Source organism: Lissotriton vulgaris, chromosome 8 (genome assembly GCF_964263255.1).
Source record: "Lissotriton vulgaris chromosome 8, aLisVul1.2, whole genome shotgun sequence".
NCBI classification, from domain to species: domain Eukaryota; kingdom Metazoa; phylum Chordata; class Amphibia; order Caudata; family Salamandridae; genus Lissotriton; species Lissotriton vulgaris.
In genome coordinates this window covers 1,552,822,084-1,552,839,225 of record NC_141696.1, presented here as the reverse complement: position 1 = coordinate 1,552,839,225, position 17,142 = coordinate 1,552,822,084, and the positions used below count along the sequence as shown (strand labels likewise).

Below are 17,142 nucleotides of genomic sequence, written 5' to 3'. Positions count from 1 at the left end.
AAAAGAGGGACGGAGTCCGGAGGGGCGTGTCTTGAATCACAGGACCACGCCCCCCACCACCCCTCCAGCGCTGTGAGTCCTACACATAGCGCCCTACGTGACCTGGGGTGTATGCGGAAGCAGAATACATATTGCTCCGTACAGCGTCTTCTCACTGCACTACTGTACTGATTACAATTTTGGACTTAAAAACACAGTGCGTTACAGGTATCATTGACTATTGGGGTGCACTGTCTTTTTTTTTTCTGATGCAGGTTGTCTTGCCATGGGGTTCTTCCTGCCCGCCGCCATTTCGAGTCCACCGATTCGATAAACTCGGTGAGTGCAGGCTGGGTGTTGGGATGGAGTCATTCCCCTGTAAAACGATTATGAGGCCGCTTTTTTCGACAATGAGTAGATGTAGAGTTCTATCTGGTGCATGATGACAGAAGCTGATATGTATACTGGGTACTCAAAGGGACATATCGTAGAAGGGTATACAAGAAGGGGTTAAAATAATGATATAGATGACCCGGACCTTGGAAAGAATTGGAGGCCTTTTAGACATATAGAGCCATCAGCCTGACGCCCTTTAAATTATACAGGGGGGGAGTTCTATTGATACGTAATTTTATGGATAATATGATAATTACCAGTATCTATTCCACTCCTCGTGACAGATATATTCAAGTTTTATCTTTCAAGTATTTGTAAACCGTGTTAGGGGAATTGCCTCCACACGTTTGGATCTTTTTAGACTTTGAACCCCGGCAATTGACCAGATTAAGGTAATGTGGGGAGCCTGACTGCGACTGGTAGAAGTCTTGAGGAAGACCGACGTGACCCTCTTCTGGGGGCACAGGAAGACGGTCGAAACATGTTGACATTGGCAGTTTAAGGAGGGGTGTTTTGAGGACCTAGTCATCTCTATAACACGCTCATCCTTCACTATTTTAATCCTGGCCTTGGGACCCTGGAATAAAGATATTTGAAAGGGCACCCACTCGCCAGTTTTAATCACTTTTTTCGCTACACTTTTTCCATCACTGTCTCCAGTCACTGGCTTTAGCACACACAGTCACCAATGTGATTTATTTTTATGTTATTTGTCTCCCCCCCCTATGTTCCATCCTGTGCGTGGCTACGCCAGGGTGTTTTGTAAGCACACCCGATCATGAAGCATGTCACACACATCAGTGTGTGAGTGAGGGCAGTTTTCAAAAATACAATTTGTGCCACTGTGTGTAAATCACTGTTTTCTCCTCTCTACCCCTCTTGGTGTTAGCATGTTGTATGAGGGGGGTTTGAGGTAGATGAGTAGTTGACCTTCTCCCCATCTCTTGTGTTAAGTAGGCTAATATCGTCCCATATTTTGAAGCATGGTAATGTCACTGGACCTAGTCTTGTGCCCAGCCACTCTGGGGTCTTCGCAGCCAATTTAATTCCCTCAGTAATCTATGCCAAGTAATTAACACTATCCCCAGTTTGGGGACCTCTGCGGAGAGCCTATCACCATACAGTGCATGCAGATAGCCCCTTCTACACAGCAAGGCGATTCAGCCGGGAGGTGGGATCTTCCAGCAGTACGTATGACCATTTGTTGCCAACACTGAACTGTAACGCCTTGTAGCATTTACATGTGTTAGGTAGTACTATACCCCATCACAGGTGGACCGCTGACGTGTTTGGAGTGCTAGTCACAGCGGGCCGTCTAGCCAGAGCAGGTATCTCAGGTGCTTATTGATCGCAATGAAGAAAGTGTTGGGCAAGGCATATGGGCAATTCTGCATTATAAAGGTGAATCCTGGCAGCGCTATCATTTTAAATATTGCTGTCCTTCCCAACAGCCGCAGTGCCCTCCAATGTGTCACATCTTTGCCTAGCCTATAAACCAGTCTGATAAGGCAATCCTCATAGTAGGTGCATTTTTTTTATCTACAGGCCCAGGATTTTCAAACAATGGGTGGCAAACCTTAACTGCAGTGGTTGGTGCCCCTCCACTTCCAGTCGCCCATCGGTAATATTGGAGAATTCTCCCAGTTTATCCCAAGGCCAGAGGAGTTCCCATAAATAGTGAAGATCTCATCTATCCCCTCCGAAAAATTAATCCATGTCAGCTATTTACAGAAGAATATCATCCGCATAGAGGTTTGGGCATCAACCCTCATCCGTGCCACTAGCGCCTCTATTGCTAGGGCAATTAGCATTGGTGAGAGGGGCAGCCCTGCCTCGTGCCCCTATTTAATGGGGCATTCTGGAGAGAAGACACCACTGACTTTGAGCTGCTCTCTAGGGTTAGTACAGAGCAACCTGACCCATTTCAAGAAGTTGGGACCAAATCCCATCTAGCTCATAATGCCGAATAAGAAGGGCCATTCCACTGCATCGAACGCCTTGTTGGTGTCCAGTGAGGCTACCACCAACGGAGCCCTAACTCCCTTTTCTGCAGCAATGTTGTTATTAATTCGTCAGAGGTTAGTTTTAGTCGATCTATGTGGCATAAACTCATTCTGGTATGGGTGTATCAAATCCAAGAAACAAACCCCTGTTCAATTGGTTTGCCAGTATTGTGGTGTCTGAATTAAGCAGATATTAGCCTGTAGGAGGCCTACCTGGCTGCAGGTTTCCCAGCCTTTGGTACAAGGACAATGGATGCTGTGCAGATATCTTCAGGGAGCGCCCGCTGTCGAAACAGCCATTGTTAATGTAGTACTTTTCGCAGCAACCTATCAAATTTAATGAGCTACATCTTTCTTTGTGTACCATGATTGCCAAGCTACCTGAAATTACCTGTTACAGAGCATTTGCTATTCTTTAGGATGTTTTGTACAAACTGTTTTATATTAGTATTGTGCAAAGTATTTAGGGGGTCATTAGGATGGAGGATTTTCCGCATCCTCCGGGCCGGCGGAAGCCACCGCCGGCCCGGAGGATGCGGAAAATCCTCTGCGGACCCACCAGGACCCACCGCCACATTAGGATGGCTGGTGGGTCATGGTTTAGGTCCGCAGCTTTTCCGCCGTGGCTGGCTTACAACCGCGGCGGAAAAGCACTAAAATGGTGAAGGTGTCTCTTAGACACCTTCAGCCAGATTAGGATGTGCATGGAAACATGCTTTTCCGCGGCGGCTTTTCCGCCGTGGAAAAGCATGTGTAACTGCACTGCAGGGGCCCATTGCGGGCCCCCTAGGTGTAGTGGGGGGTGGGGGGTGCACATGGGGGGTACCTATGGTACCCCCCTGCATTTGCGTGCACAATGCAGCAGGCACCGCGCGGTGCCTGCCGCTTTGTGCACGCAAATGCTGTGCATGCATTTTTAACATTGCTGCGGGTGCAGCTTGAAGCTCCACCCGCAGCAATGTTAAAAATAGAGGATGTGACCGCCACCCTGGCGGTCACATCCTAATCTGCACAGAGGGAACGCCGCAGCCCATGCGGACGTTCCCTCATGCTCTGGGGTCGCGGACGGACTCAAGTCCGTCCGCGATCCTAATGACCCCCTATATTTGGGCTAGTTTTATCAAAACAAAATAGAAATCTATTATTGCATTTTTTGCTCAACCATATAATTCATTTAGGAAGTAGATTTGAGGAGTGAATTGCTTCATAGGCCAGATACATTTCACTAGCCTTTTTTTACCATTTACTCCATAACCCAGCAGTTGGATGCAGTGCGTGGGCACATCTTAATAATGACTGTGAGCGGGGAATACTGGGCATATGACAACTACTAGCACATGATGGGTATGGTAGGTTTTGAGTCTTTTGTATAGTGTGACGTGAAGCAATTAATCTGCCTTTTAATGCAGAGTGTAATGAATGTGCCATTGCATTTTACCCTTATTTAAGGGTACATGTATCCTAACGTTATAAAGGTGTCTCCCTATCGATGTTCATTGCAGTCCTGCTATTTTTACTTTTGCTTTTTATGTTTCGGCCCAAAGTTATTGTGTCCCTAAATTACTGCCTGTTGCTGTGTGACCTGATTTGTGATTTATCTCTGAGCATGTCTTGGAGGGTTGCATCTTGAACCATCACATCAGCCCATGCTTTTTAGAATTTGTTTGGTTTGTGATTGGAGATGGTTGTGTCGGTAATGCTGGGTCTCCAGGTTACTATTCAAATGTATAATGCTGCCCCTTGGCCTTGTGGTGCCCATCGTCTGTGGTGTCATGTAGTTAGTTTCCTAAAATGTTTAGATTCATACCTTCTCTCACTAGCTGCTGCTGTTTTTGCGAGTAGTATTAAATAGACTTGTATGTTGAACTGGGATAAGTCTGTAGTCAGCAATAGATTTTCTAGATTGTAGTTTTAGTTCCACTGAATGTACCAGTTAGAAGGTGCTAGGTTTCCTATAAGTGCTAGACATTTCTGTAAATATTCTGAGTATTGTTTGGTGATCTCTAAGCTCCCAATTTCTGGTGCATTGACAGATTTCTTTGTATTATGTTTTAATATTTCATTGCAACCATCAAACATAGTACGAAGTGGTTTATCTACCAAACCAACAAGTCATCAATAATAGCATAATAGACCTTACTTTGGGATGGGAAAGCGCCCTGTATAGCACTGCACAAACTAACTAGAAGCTGGTATGACGGCGGGATCGCTCTTCCTGACATTAAAGTATACTATTGGGCATTATTACATTTCTTATATAGCGCCAGAATCGACCCCCGAAGGGGTATCTCCGCGCTTGCCTTGGGAACCCGTCCTGGTTTTTCCCTGTGAGATAGCCCCTACAGGGCATCCCCAAGGTGAAAGCCAGGCATCGCGCCACGGGGGGGGGGGCCGTTGTGGAGATTAAGCAGGCTTAATGCCCAGAGTTGCAGAGTGTGAACCCATGATTAGGTCTGGCACCGAAGAGAGAATTATCGAGTCCGTGGACATTTGAGCTCAACACCCTGCCGCGTCGGGAATTGAACCCTGGTCCCGGGTCTGACCTCTGCTTCAGGGTCTGCCTGCTCTAACCAGTGAACCAAACTTCTCGACTCCCAGCTTGTGGCTATTAACCAATGGCTCCACATCCCCCAAGAGGATCCAGCGTTTAGGTTGGATAGACACTTAAGAGCCCCATCAGGGATCATGGGGCACTATACAATAAAAAGAAACGGCACAACTTAACAGGTCCAACGTCACACATGATACGCATATGGTTTTAGGCGCAAACAACATTGGGCTGGGAGGTGGTGGTCACACAAGCGATGCCGTTATGGGATACAAAGAGACTTGGGATGCTGCACGATACCAAAGGCTTCCGCAACTGGGACCTAATAGGTATATTAAAAGTTGGAGACCTCTGGCAGAAAGGGGAAATGGTCACCTTTGCCCATCTACAGGCCACCTTTGGCTCAGCGCCGACAGAACTGTTTCGATATACGCAAGTCAGGCATGCACTTCAATCCCTCCTGATGCCGGGAACAAGACCTGAAGAATCCTCCCCACTAGAGATAGACTTAATGGATCATCTGCATAAAAAAGCGATCTCACTGACTTACCGTAAAATAATTAACAATCACTCGGATCCTACAGCAACATTGAAGGCTGTTTGGGAACGTGAATTGGGAGACATTGCCGAGTCTGACTGGCAGGAAGCACTTGCGTCCCCCAGGGAGGCTGCAATTCCATCGCGACTTAGGTTAGTGCAATTAAGAATTCTACACTGCACGTATTACACTAGGACACTCCTGCATAAGATACATGGCACAGACACAGCGCTCTGTCTCAGACAATGCAGAGAAACAGGTACATTTTACCAGACTATTTGGCAGTGCCCAAGGATAGTCTGCTATTGGACGGCTGTGATGCGAACACTTTCTCAGGTCACATGTGTTACAATACTGCAAGACCAGAGGTGCTGTTTACTTAACATCTGGGACCCTACAGATCTAAATGTGGTTGCCCAGGACTGGACTCTGGGCATGACGAAAGCAAAACGAAACATCGCACAACGCTGAGGATGCAGGGTTGGCCCTACTCTCAGCCAATGGTGCAAAGATATGGACACAGCAATGGGGGCGGAAAAATCAGTGTATATTCAACGAGGGTGTCCAAGAAAGTGGGTGAAGATTTGGGGAGGTTGTAGCGTTTATAGGGGTAATATATATGACCCCACCCCGGTAGAAGAATTAGAGTCTGATACTAGCATATGAACAAACTACGTTAAAGGTTCCTTTTAAAATGTATATTTTCTGGAAACATGTGGATACAAGAAATGATAACAGTATTGGTGGATCTGTACCTTGAAGATTATGAGAATGAATATAAGCATAATACTGGCTTTATGTCTGTATGCAATATAAATATATTGTCATTGCAATACTATGCGAAATGTTCAATAAAAATAGTTTAAAAAAAAAGAAATAACAGCATAATACATACTTACAAAGTGTAATAGTTCTAAATCCTTCACACTAATTGTCTTCAAGGGTACTCTAGAGAGAGACTGGCAAGAATTTAACCAAGCTCCGTTGTGTTTCAGGAGTTTTTGAGCAACACTCCAGTGAGCAGCAGCTTTAAACCACTTTCTGAGCCTTATCAGTCGAAGCAGTGCATAACTATTCTTCTCATACCAGGGTCAATACAGAAATTGTTGTCTATTTAAACACCTTTCAATACGTTTACTGTTATATCAGTGTTAAAGTGCTAGTAATCAGCAGGACTACAATATGTGGATAAAACTCTGTTCTGTGATTTCCATACCTGATACAGACCTATCTCATGTAGCTACCTGAAAGCCAGGTATACCGTGTGCCTTTTTAATTCATTTAAAATCTGGCAGTTCCAGTACTTGTTTTAACTTGTGCATATTCCCTGTTCAAGTCCGCCTCAGTTAGTCCTACACATCTTACATGAATCTGATTAGCAGATAGGGTTGCTTCCTTACTGATCTGAGCATCATATGTATCACACCGAAATCTAATTGTACCTCATATGGTTGACAGCAGTTTGTTTAAGACTGGATTGTTTTGACAGAAATTTGCACATGCCATCTTAGTTGCTTAGGTTAAGGTTGCGAAAGCTAAGTACTGCACTCTCTCTAAACTGTTTGTGTTGAACATAAAAAATACACCATTATTGAACATTTGGCCAATCTCTGTGCATCCAGCAGGGAACATTAATAAACTGAAATAAGACAGGTCCTCTAATAGCGCTATGACATCATATAGAAATTGATTGGCTACTGTTTTTGCCATTGAACGTACACTTTGACATATCACCCAATTCTAATTTTCCCTCTAAGATTATATTTTTCTCCTGAAAAGGATTCTATTTTTCTAAACGGCTATGTTGTGTTTTTTTTTCTTCATAATATTCTTTCCTAAGCTATGAACATGATAAAGTGAAATTTATCAATTAATTGTCTTGCTGTGCCATAGGACTTAAGCCACAAAACACTGACCAAGCCCAACATGATTGATACCATTACATGCTGTTGCTTATGATACTATTCAGATGAATGTGGACTCTGGTACATGCTGGGCTATTTTTTTTTAGTTTGGAGCACGATCAATCCTGATTTCTATAAGAATTATGATTTTCGATAGTGGCGCAGTGAGCTAAAAAAAAAGGACAACATTGCTAGCAAGAGTACTTTCCAGTGGCTGTAATTTATTCAAGTGTTAACATTTGTTTTTACATTTCATAAGAGACATACTGTACACTTTCCTGCTTATAGATTTCAACATTGCAAATATTTATGTATCCCCAGAGATGAGATTCCTGAACAGACATTAAGATGAAGAGTAATGAAGAAAATATGGAAATACTGGAAATCTATCTGATACTCAAGACGAATCATAAATGATGCCAAACAGCTTTGCAAAATAGAAAAACTCAGTAGGAGACAAAGACTTTCATACATGAACAGACGTATCCTGCAAGAACATCAAGTGCAATCTGACAACTTCAAGGGGCTGAGTACATCCATGCCACCGGTCCTAAAACACCCAAATAAATTAAAATCACAAAAATTACACTGGCAGAACACATCTAATATTAAACAATGTTAGACACCACCCTTTCTCATAGATAATTGTAAGGTAGTTAAACAGTGCTCCTTTCTCCAACATATTAATATTGATACTTTGTTGTTAATCCCTCATAAACTCTGTTTTGGCTGGAACTTACAATCCATAGAAAGAGACCATCGGTATACAAACATGAGGCCAGAAGTAGACATCTGAAAGTCCAAAGAAAGAATTGTTTGGCTACTCGCAATGCACAACATTATTCTAGAACAGAACAACCTGGTAATGAGTTTTGTTCTTCGTGTGCATATTTCATAAATATTGTCCAAGAAACAGACGATTTAGATAGCTGTGAGTTTTATTCTTTGCACACATCCTAGAAAGTTCTTTCATAAGATTGAAAACACAGCTCCTGATGAAAGACTATACATATATACATATGTTATTAGTCTTGCAAGAATACCATTAACCCTTGTACATTATTATTAAGAACAGATATGCAAATACCTAGTGAATATTAAGTTATAATTAGTGATTCAGGAACCACCATGGTCAGCCAGAAAACAGATAACCCTGATTTACCGCAAACTATACCCAACGCTTAGACTCTAAATTCCAAAGAAAAAACATGCACACAAAGTAAGACGAGCTTTGGTTTCTCCTCAGTACTGAAGTAGCACCACCAAAGATGCACAGGAGAAACCCATGAGACAGAGCGAATGTGGCAATAGTGTTCAACAGCCATCACAACAAAGAATTAACTAACAATCAAACAAAATAATGTAAATGTTCTGTGTTTGTGAGAAGAGTTTTCATAATTCTTCACCCCTACACTGCAGCCAGTAACAACTCAACAGAAGGCTTAGTTAGGTGTAATGAATGTAAGATGACTTTTAATGAGTCATCTGCTCTGCGGGGCAAATATCAAACACATACAGCAGAAAACACAGACACAAGCAGTGAAAATGGAAAGAGCTTTACTCTCTCAGCAAACCTCAAGATCCATCAACCAACACACACAGAAAAACCATACACCTGCAGTGAATGTGGTAAGCGCTTTACTTTCTTAGGAAAACTAAAGATCCATCAGCGAACACACACCAGGGAACAAACCTATCCTTGCAGTGAATGTAGCAAACACTTCACTAATTTATCAAAACTAAAGGTCCATCAGCGAAAACACACAGGGGAAAATCCTTACATATGCAGTGAATGTGGCAAGGGCTTCACTCGAGCATCAGACCTAACCATGCATCTGCGCCAGCATACAGGAGAAATGCCATACACTTGCCAAGAATGTGGAAAGAGCTTTAGTACATCCTCAAATCTAAAGAGCCACCACTTAAAACATACAGGAGAAAAACCATACTCTTGCAGTGAATGTGGAAAGAGCTTTGCTTGTTTATCATCTTTAAAGAAACACCAGCGTATGCACACAGGTGAAAAACCTTATACTTGCAGTGAATGTGGAAAGAGCTTTGGTAGATCTGCGAATCTAAAGAGACACCATCTGACACACACAGGGGAAAAACCATACATGTGCAATGAATGTGGAAAGCGCTTTAGTAGATCTACATATCTAAAGAGCCACCATATGACTCACACAGGGAAAAAACCATACACATGCAGTGAATGTGGAAAGAGCTTTACTGAAGCATCAGAACTGACCATCCATATGGGATGTCATCTAGGAGAAAAAACATACACTTGCAGTGAATGTGGAAAGGTTTTTACTGAAGCATCACACCTAGCAGTCCATCTGCGCCGGCATGCAGGGGAAAAAGCATACTCATGCAGTGAATGTGGAAAGACCTTTAATCACACATCACACCTTACTATCCATCTGCGAAGGCATACAGGAGAAAAACCATACATATGCAGTGAATGTGGAAAGAGCTTTACTGAAGCATCCGGCCTAACGATCCATCAGCGATGGCATACAGGAGAAAAACCATACTCTTGCCGTGAATGTGGAAAGAGCTTTACTCAAGCAGCGCACCTAACCTCCCATCTGCGAAGGCATACAGGAGACAAGCCATACACATGCAGTGAATGTGGAAAAAGCTTTAGTAGATCTACACATCTAAAGAGCCACCAGCGGACACACACAGGGGAAAAACCATACACATGCAGTGAATGTGGAATGTGCTTTGCTCATTTATCAACTTTAAAGATCCACCAGCGCATGCATACAGGAAAAACCATTCACATAGAGTGATTGTGTACAGTTCTTTACTCTTCACCAATCCTAACTATCCATCTGCAAATGCATGTAGCAGAGAAACCATACACTTGTAGTGAATGTGTAAACCACATTAGTAAATTCACACATCCAAAGAGCCAACATAAAACACACAAGGGGAAAAAATAGAAGTATGAAGAGAATGAAAAGAGCTTTACTCAAGCATCAGACCTAACTATCTGTCTACGATGGCATACAGAAGAAAAAGCATACAAATGCAGTGAATGTTGAAAGAGCTTTAATAAATCCATGCGTCTAAAGAGTGTGCAGCTAAAACACAAGCGGGGAAAAAAGACACATGCTGTGGGCGTGGAAAGTGCAAACACAACAGGTGATGGACCTAATGTGGATCAATGTCACACACTCATCCCAGTCCAAAGATCTGGGCCCAAATCCATCATTTTTTTGCACTCCACACCACCCTGTGTTAGACAATGGCGATATGCAAATCAGCTCTGACCCTGTGCCCCATGGGAACAGTCCAGTCCGAACTACAAAAGCCATGTCCTTCCCAGAACGGAATCAAGCATCCGAGGACCGGACCGGTTTCGAGGTAACACCTCTCATCAGCCCGGCTAGCTTGAATCCAGTGGTGTGGAGTGCCTGGGACCCACGTCTGGGCATCCCCAGCGCACTTAGGGCGGAATATGCAAACACAACAGGTGATGGACCGAATGTGGATCAATGTCACACACTCATCCCAGTCCAAAGATCTGGGCCCAAATCCATCGTTTTTTTGCACTCCACACCACCCTGGGTTAGACAATGGCGATATGCAAATCAGCTCTCACCCTGTGCCCCATGGGAACAGTCCAGTCCGAACTACAAAAGCCATGTCCTTCCCAGAACGGAATCAAGCATCCGAGGACCAGACCGGTTTCGAGGTAACACCTCTCATCAGCCCGGCTAGCTTGACTCCAGTGGTGTGGAGTGCCTGGGACCCACGTCTGGGCATACCCAGCGCACTTAGGGCGGAATATGCAAACACAACAGGTGATGGACCGAATGTGGATCAATGTCAAGCATCAGTCTGAACCATCCTTCTTTTAAAGCATACAGAAGAAAATCATGCAAATGCAATAAAGGTGGATTAGGCTTTGCTAGCTTAACGTACCTAAAATACCATCAGCAATCACACATAGGAAAAACATCATAAAATATGTTGGATGTTTCAATCATTCATAAACTACAAGGTATCTCCTGCAAACCCACAGATTTAGTAAATGAAGGAAGAGCTTTCAGGATTTATTATGCTTAGTGGCCAGTTAGTGAACACAAAAAGTGGAAATAACTTTCTGTTTTAATGGCTGTGGGAAGAGCTTCCATACTTTTTTGCTAATGTGCATCGGCACTTGTGCACACACGAAACCTCATACATAAGCATTGAATGAGATGTGTTTCAGTCTGTTATGAAAGTATGTCACTGTCAGTAACACATCCAGGAAGATAATAATGGCTACAGTAAATTTGGGAGGGTTTCATTCACTAATCATTATGCAGAGTTATCAGTTTTATGAAGAAACATTGTCTGTACCTTGCCAGTGTCAGATAAGAATCATTTATTGCGCTTTCTAGCTTGGGAAAAACACAATATGTTGGAACTACCCTCCCACTTTGGAAGTTACCTTGTGCATGCTGTAAGGATAGAAAGCTCTTTGATCTTGTTACTCAACATATTGCTAACCTTTGACACGGTTGACCTTTGGGCACATATTTCTATTGCATTAATGCACATGGGGATTGTGGAAGCCTTAATGAATTATGTAAACATTAAGTTCCAAGTATATTTTAATGGATATTTTTGTAGGATAATAAAAGGTAATCATGCATTCTGGTTCAATGTTTCCATCATGGGGTTCGGATGATATCATAACCCACAAGACCAAAGGCTGTGTGGTTTGTAAATATCACCAGATCCCTTAGATGAGAATGTAGGGTCATGTCATAAATGTTAGTTTTTTTTTTATCTTACATGATTATTTTGTGGCAGTTGGATTATTAAATGTATTGTTTGTTTTTCAAATGGAAATGTTTACTAAACACTGTAATTGAAGTCTCCATTATTGTGAGATTGTTAATGCTGTTCCCCACATAAATGGAATATTGAATCAACAAAATGCAATAGTAAAGCTCTGAAGACTGGTTTGAGGTCATTCACTTGCTGATGAAATCCTCATTTCAGAGGGACCCTTGAAAGGCCTCCAGAACCCCTTGTTGTCAGTATATGACCATATTACAGGATTACTCTCTATGTAATTTTCCGCTATTAAAGTATGATCTTATGTCATTGCTCAGATCAGACAAATATGTGTGCTTGTAAATGGAAGAGTATACTGTGTTAAAGATAGGATTCCTCAATCTTTTTATATATTTTTATTCTAGTAATTATGATTTGTAGGGTGACCAGATGACACCATCTTAAAGGAAAATTTCAAGTTTTGGACTTTGTTTTAACAATTATTTTTTCGAGGTCTGTCAGTTTCTATTGAAAAAGAACCATGAATGTGTCCTTGTGTAACGAAACTGGTGTTCATGTAAAGTGCTCTGATATCCAATACCTTCAGGTCTAGTTCACGCTATATAAAACTAAAAAAAAATAATAAAAAACAACCATGATTACAATAACTGCAATGTACTAATTTATTAAATGAAACTCAGACCTCTCAAGCTGCATCCACGTGATATTGATTATTCTGGCCATCCTTATGGTGTCCTACTATTTATATTTGATAGAAATAATCCCAAGTGCATTTTTTTAACTTTTAAAAAATGTTGGATTTTGCTTACTGTTAAATATCTTGTCATAGCTGTGAACAACAATCCAGTTTAGAAATGTTTCTCTAATTTGTGTATAGTTTACTCTCTAGCATAGATATTGTCTACTTTCTGCTTTGCTGCGCAATATTGCTAATAGGATTTCATGTTAATACATTTTCATTTAAACAGCAAATTTTCCTTTTGTGGCGTTCGATCTATAGTGCACACTCAGGCACAAGAATGGTCTTGGGGATATACCTACATTTTTTCTATTTCTAATAAACTCTGGTAGAAGCAGTTTGTACTTCCTATGTTCAAAAAATTGGACTGTAACACACCCACGTGGGATGAGGAAAGTAAATGAAGCTTATTCTTAGAAAAGCAGAACATGCGATGAAAAGCTGTAGATAATTAAGACCACTTCCTAAGCATTCTCCTTGCTTTGAAATACGCAAAACTAAGTATGAAGCATGCATCAGTCCCAGCATTCACAGTCTACTCTCAGTTGACATTGATTTGTACACCCTAAATTATGGTCCAGTATGGAGATCTTGCTGACTGTCTTCAACACTGGAGAGCTTTACTCTCTGTTGAAGGTAGCTCTGTGGAAGGCCCAAAATAAGGTACAAATACTTGCTTTTTGTGTCATTATATTTATTTGATTACAAAAGCTATGTTATACGGTATCAATTTCATTGTGTAGAGGCTTTTTTCTGAATTATGGCATTTGAATCAAATGCTAAACATTAAATAGTCTTAGTCATGTAAATAATATTAAAAACCGAATCTATGTTGATTAAGCAAATGTAATATGTTGTGTATAGTGGAAGAGGGCGTGACTTTCGAGTAGGGAAATCTTTAGTTAGTCATCCGTCAACAAAGTTAATAAGTAGCTAATTGCACTCAGCAGATTTGCATTGTATGATTTGTCATGCTTTATTCTCATGTGAATTAGTTATTGGCAAAGTTATTTAACCATAGCCAAAGCACAAGGGGTTGCAGTGGGGGTGCCAGAGAGCTGCTTCCCACTCTGCACTAAGCTCCTACAGCCAAAGTCTAAAATCCACCTCCATCCTACAGCTAACATGCTCAAAAAACTCCAAACAAAAGCATACCTAAATAGTGTGAGGTCAGAGAAGGTACTTGGCTTGATCGCACAGCTGAGCACATTAGTGGATGCCTGAAGCCAGTCCACTCCTTCTGCACTTGCTCATGCCGGCTGAGAGTTATAATGGAGTGAAGAGGACCATGTGATAACTCCATTCTGCAGTAATACACCTCCATGTGGGTACCAGCAGATGAGGGGACATTTTTCAGTGGCGCTACGGCAGAGGCTTGTGCTGGTGTTGACCTGATTGGCCCCGAAAGAGCTCATAGATGGACTGCACCATCTGCGGAGCCATGAAAGGCACTAGTCATCTCTCTCAAAGCCGTCAGGTAAGTCCCACAATAAGTCCAAAAATTTAAAGAAGTCAAAGTGCTCTTTGACTTCACTGACCTCAGACAAGGTATGAGAAAGATATCAGTTGGCCCCACACAGAGCCTGCAGCTGAGTCCGGCCCACATCTTACTGAGTTTCCTGGAGTTGAAGCACCCCCTCCCAACTATGAGATTTTTATGAGGCCCTGCTCCTTTTTTGGGGTCAGCCGGACCGCTTTGGAGGACTTTTGGGTCTCATGCGTTTTTTGTCAGTTGGGCCCCCTGGATCCGGAACTACTCCGATCATAAGACTGCGACCTTCCCTAGATCCAGTTTCAGCAATGTTGTTCCCCGGTGGCACAGACCCCATAATCATACCCGATACAGAGCTGGATCGGTGTCGCCTAACGCAGACTCTGGACAGAAATAAACCTTCTGAGTCTGAGCCAGGGCCTGCGTTTTTGGGGAGGAGGAGTATATGTGAGGATCTTTATGGTTACACCAACCCCCTTGATGAGGCCGGAGGCAACTGGTATGAGGAATTGGTGGATGCCGGTGGTCTCAACACCTCCAGAGAAACAGGCCTGGGCTTTCCTACTGGTGTGGTTATGGAGAAAGGGGCTTACTTTGCTATTGTGTTGATAGCGGAGGCTGAGGTCCTGGATCTATGCTGCCCTCAGTGGCAGTCAAGACAAATGTCATGACGGAGGAACTTTAACTGGGAATTGTCCCCTCAAAACCTCGTCCCCTTTTAACGAAACCCTCACTGATGTCCTGCTCAGAGCTTGGGCCTAGCCCTGCACAGGGAGATCTATGCGGAGGATAGCGGCCCGTCATCGTCCTCTCCTGGGGACCCAGCTTTCTCTGAGACAACACTTACTCTAAACAGTTGGGTTGTCCAAGCCATCACATCCAATGTCAACTATGGTGCATCACAGCTCCAGAAAGGGAACCCAAGAAGCTAGACACCTTTGGCAAGAGAATTTTATTTTCCACCAGCCTTGCACTGTTCTCAGTGAACTGTGTGACTTTTGGGCTGATACACCCACATGGTTTGGGATTCTATTGCACATGTGTTCTCCATACTCTGGGACGAGGCCCGAGCCACAGAAGGTATTGTCAATATCAGAAATGCAGCAACGTTGACCATTTCGCTCTGGACTGAATACGACTGACTCGCTAACCAGATCGATTGTGTCATCAGTGGCATACAGACCCCACACCTGGCTGAGGTACTGGCTTATAGGGGGATGTCCAGGTACCCCTTATAGACATGCCCTTTGATGATGCCTGTCTCTTCATCAAAGGAAGATTCAGCACTGGAGCTCTTTAAGGACAGCTGGGACACCCCATTCTCTTGCTTTGGCCCTCTTGGTGCCACGTCCATTCCCGCCAAGCCACCAATGCCAAGTGACTCCCCAATCCTTTTGGTGGCCTCCACAGACACTTAGCCCAGGGCCTACCCAGTCCACCACCTCCTCTCTAGCATCCGCATCATAGGCAACCAGTTGGTGGCAGAATTTGACCTTACTTGCCACGCTGGCAGTCTATAACATCAGACAAGTGGGTACTTCAGATTGTTCATCAGGGTTACTCTATCACCTTCTTTCAAACTGAGCCAACAATGCCACATCCGACTGATGGAGGACTACCTCTTCCTGTTCCTTCATGAAGCTTAAGCTCTCTGGTAGGTATGGCTTGCAGGTCAACTTTTACAAAGAATAAACAACACTTCTATCCCATCATCTTACTAAAGTATACCTGGAAGCATTCAATAGAGGGTACCCCCCTGTTACTCTGTGTGAGTTGCTCTTAAATATACTGCTTAAGGCTGGTGTAAATACCTCTCATTAAGACTACTACAGAACGCTATCGCTAATCAATACCAACAATAAAACCTGGCTAAATTAATGGCCAGCTACTTGCTCCCACCCATGCCCAGTATTGTACTGATGAAACAGTCTGGGTTCGTACGCGGGTGTTCTGCCTCCTTTAACTTGTGAACAATGTTCACTCATCTACGCCAACTAAATCATGAGATGTGCCGCTGCAGTGCCGCTAGATGGTCTCAAAGGATTCGACTCTCTAGAATGGCCATGCTTACTTCAGACCCTCTGCCTCCTGGCATAGACCGACCATCACCAGTGTTAAACTACTATATATCCACTCCATGGCAATTCTGCTTGTTAATTACATGTCATCCCCACCAATTAACATTCAATGGGACACGCATCAAGGGTGCCCTTTGCCCCAACTAGTTTTCCCAGTTGGTATGGAACCCATTGCCTGCATGCACTATCAATACCACACACTAGGTCTCAACCTCTGGGTGTGTTGCATTGTCATATCGTTGTACACAGATGTTATTGCCCCCTTCGTGCTAGACCCTCAATTGAACCTAACACCGATTATCAGAACAATTACACAATTTGGTGCTATATCTGAAATAAACATTAACTGGAGGAAACCACTGTGTTCCCTTAACAGAAATCAGGCCACCTAGAATACGGACTACGTATTCAGTTAAATACCTGGGCATATATGTCCACTCAGCAATTGAAGTGGTAAAGAAATAGAACTATGGTAAATCCCTTATTTGTCGAACTGAACAAGTAGATTGGTGGAATACAGTTCCACCATGATAGTGTGTATCGCCCTATTAAAGATGATTGCCTTGCCTAAACTTCTCTACCTTTTCAGTAATATTCCAATACGCCCAACAAGGCTCTTTTTCTCCACATTCCACTCACTACTAACAGAACTAATGTGAGCAGGC

The 17,142-nt window shown here is 43.0% G+C and overlaps 1 protein-coding gene across 1 annotated transcript in view; it reads left to right on the top strand.

The window, feature by feature from the left end:
* LOC147700369 (uncharacterized) overlaps positions 1-12,815 on the top strand; it is an 83,111-nt gene extending 70,296 nt beyond the window's left edge. The window contains exons 3-4 of the mRNA XM_086935736.1: positions 7,690-10,506; positions 11,508-12,815. Coding sequence (XP_086791862.1) covers positions 8,835-10,166 — 1,332 coding nt within the window. The 5' untranslated portion in view covers positions 7,690-8,834 and the 3' untranslated portion in view covers positions 10,167-10,506; positions 11,508-12,815. The remainder of the gene's footprint in view (positions 1-7,689; positions 10,507-11,507) is intronic.
* Positions 12,816-17,142: the final 4,327 nt, after the last annotated feature.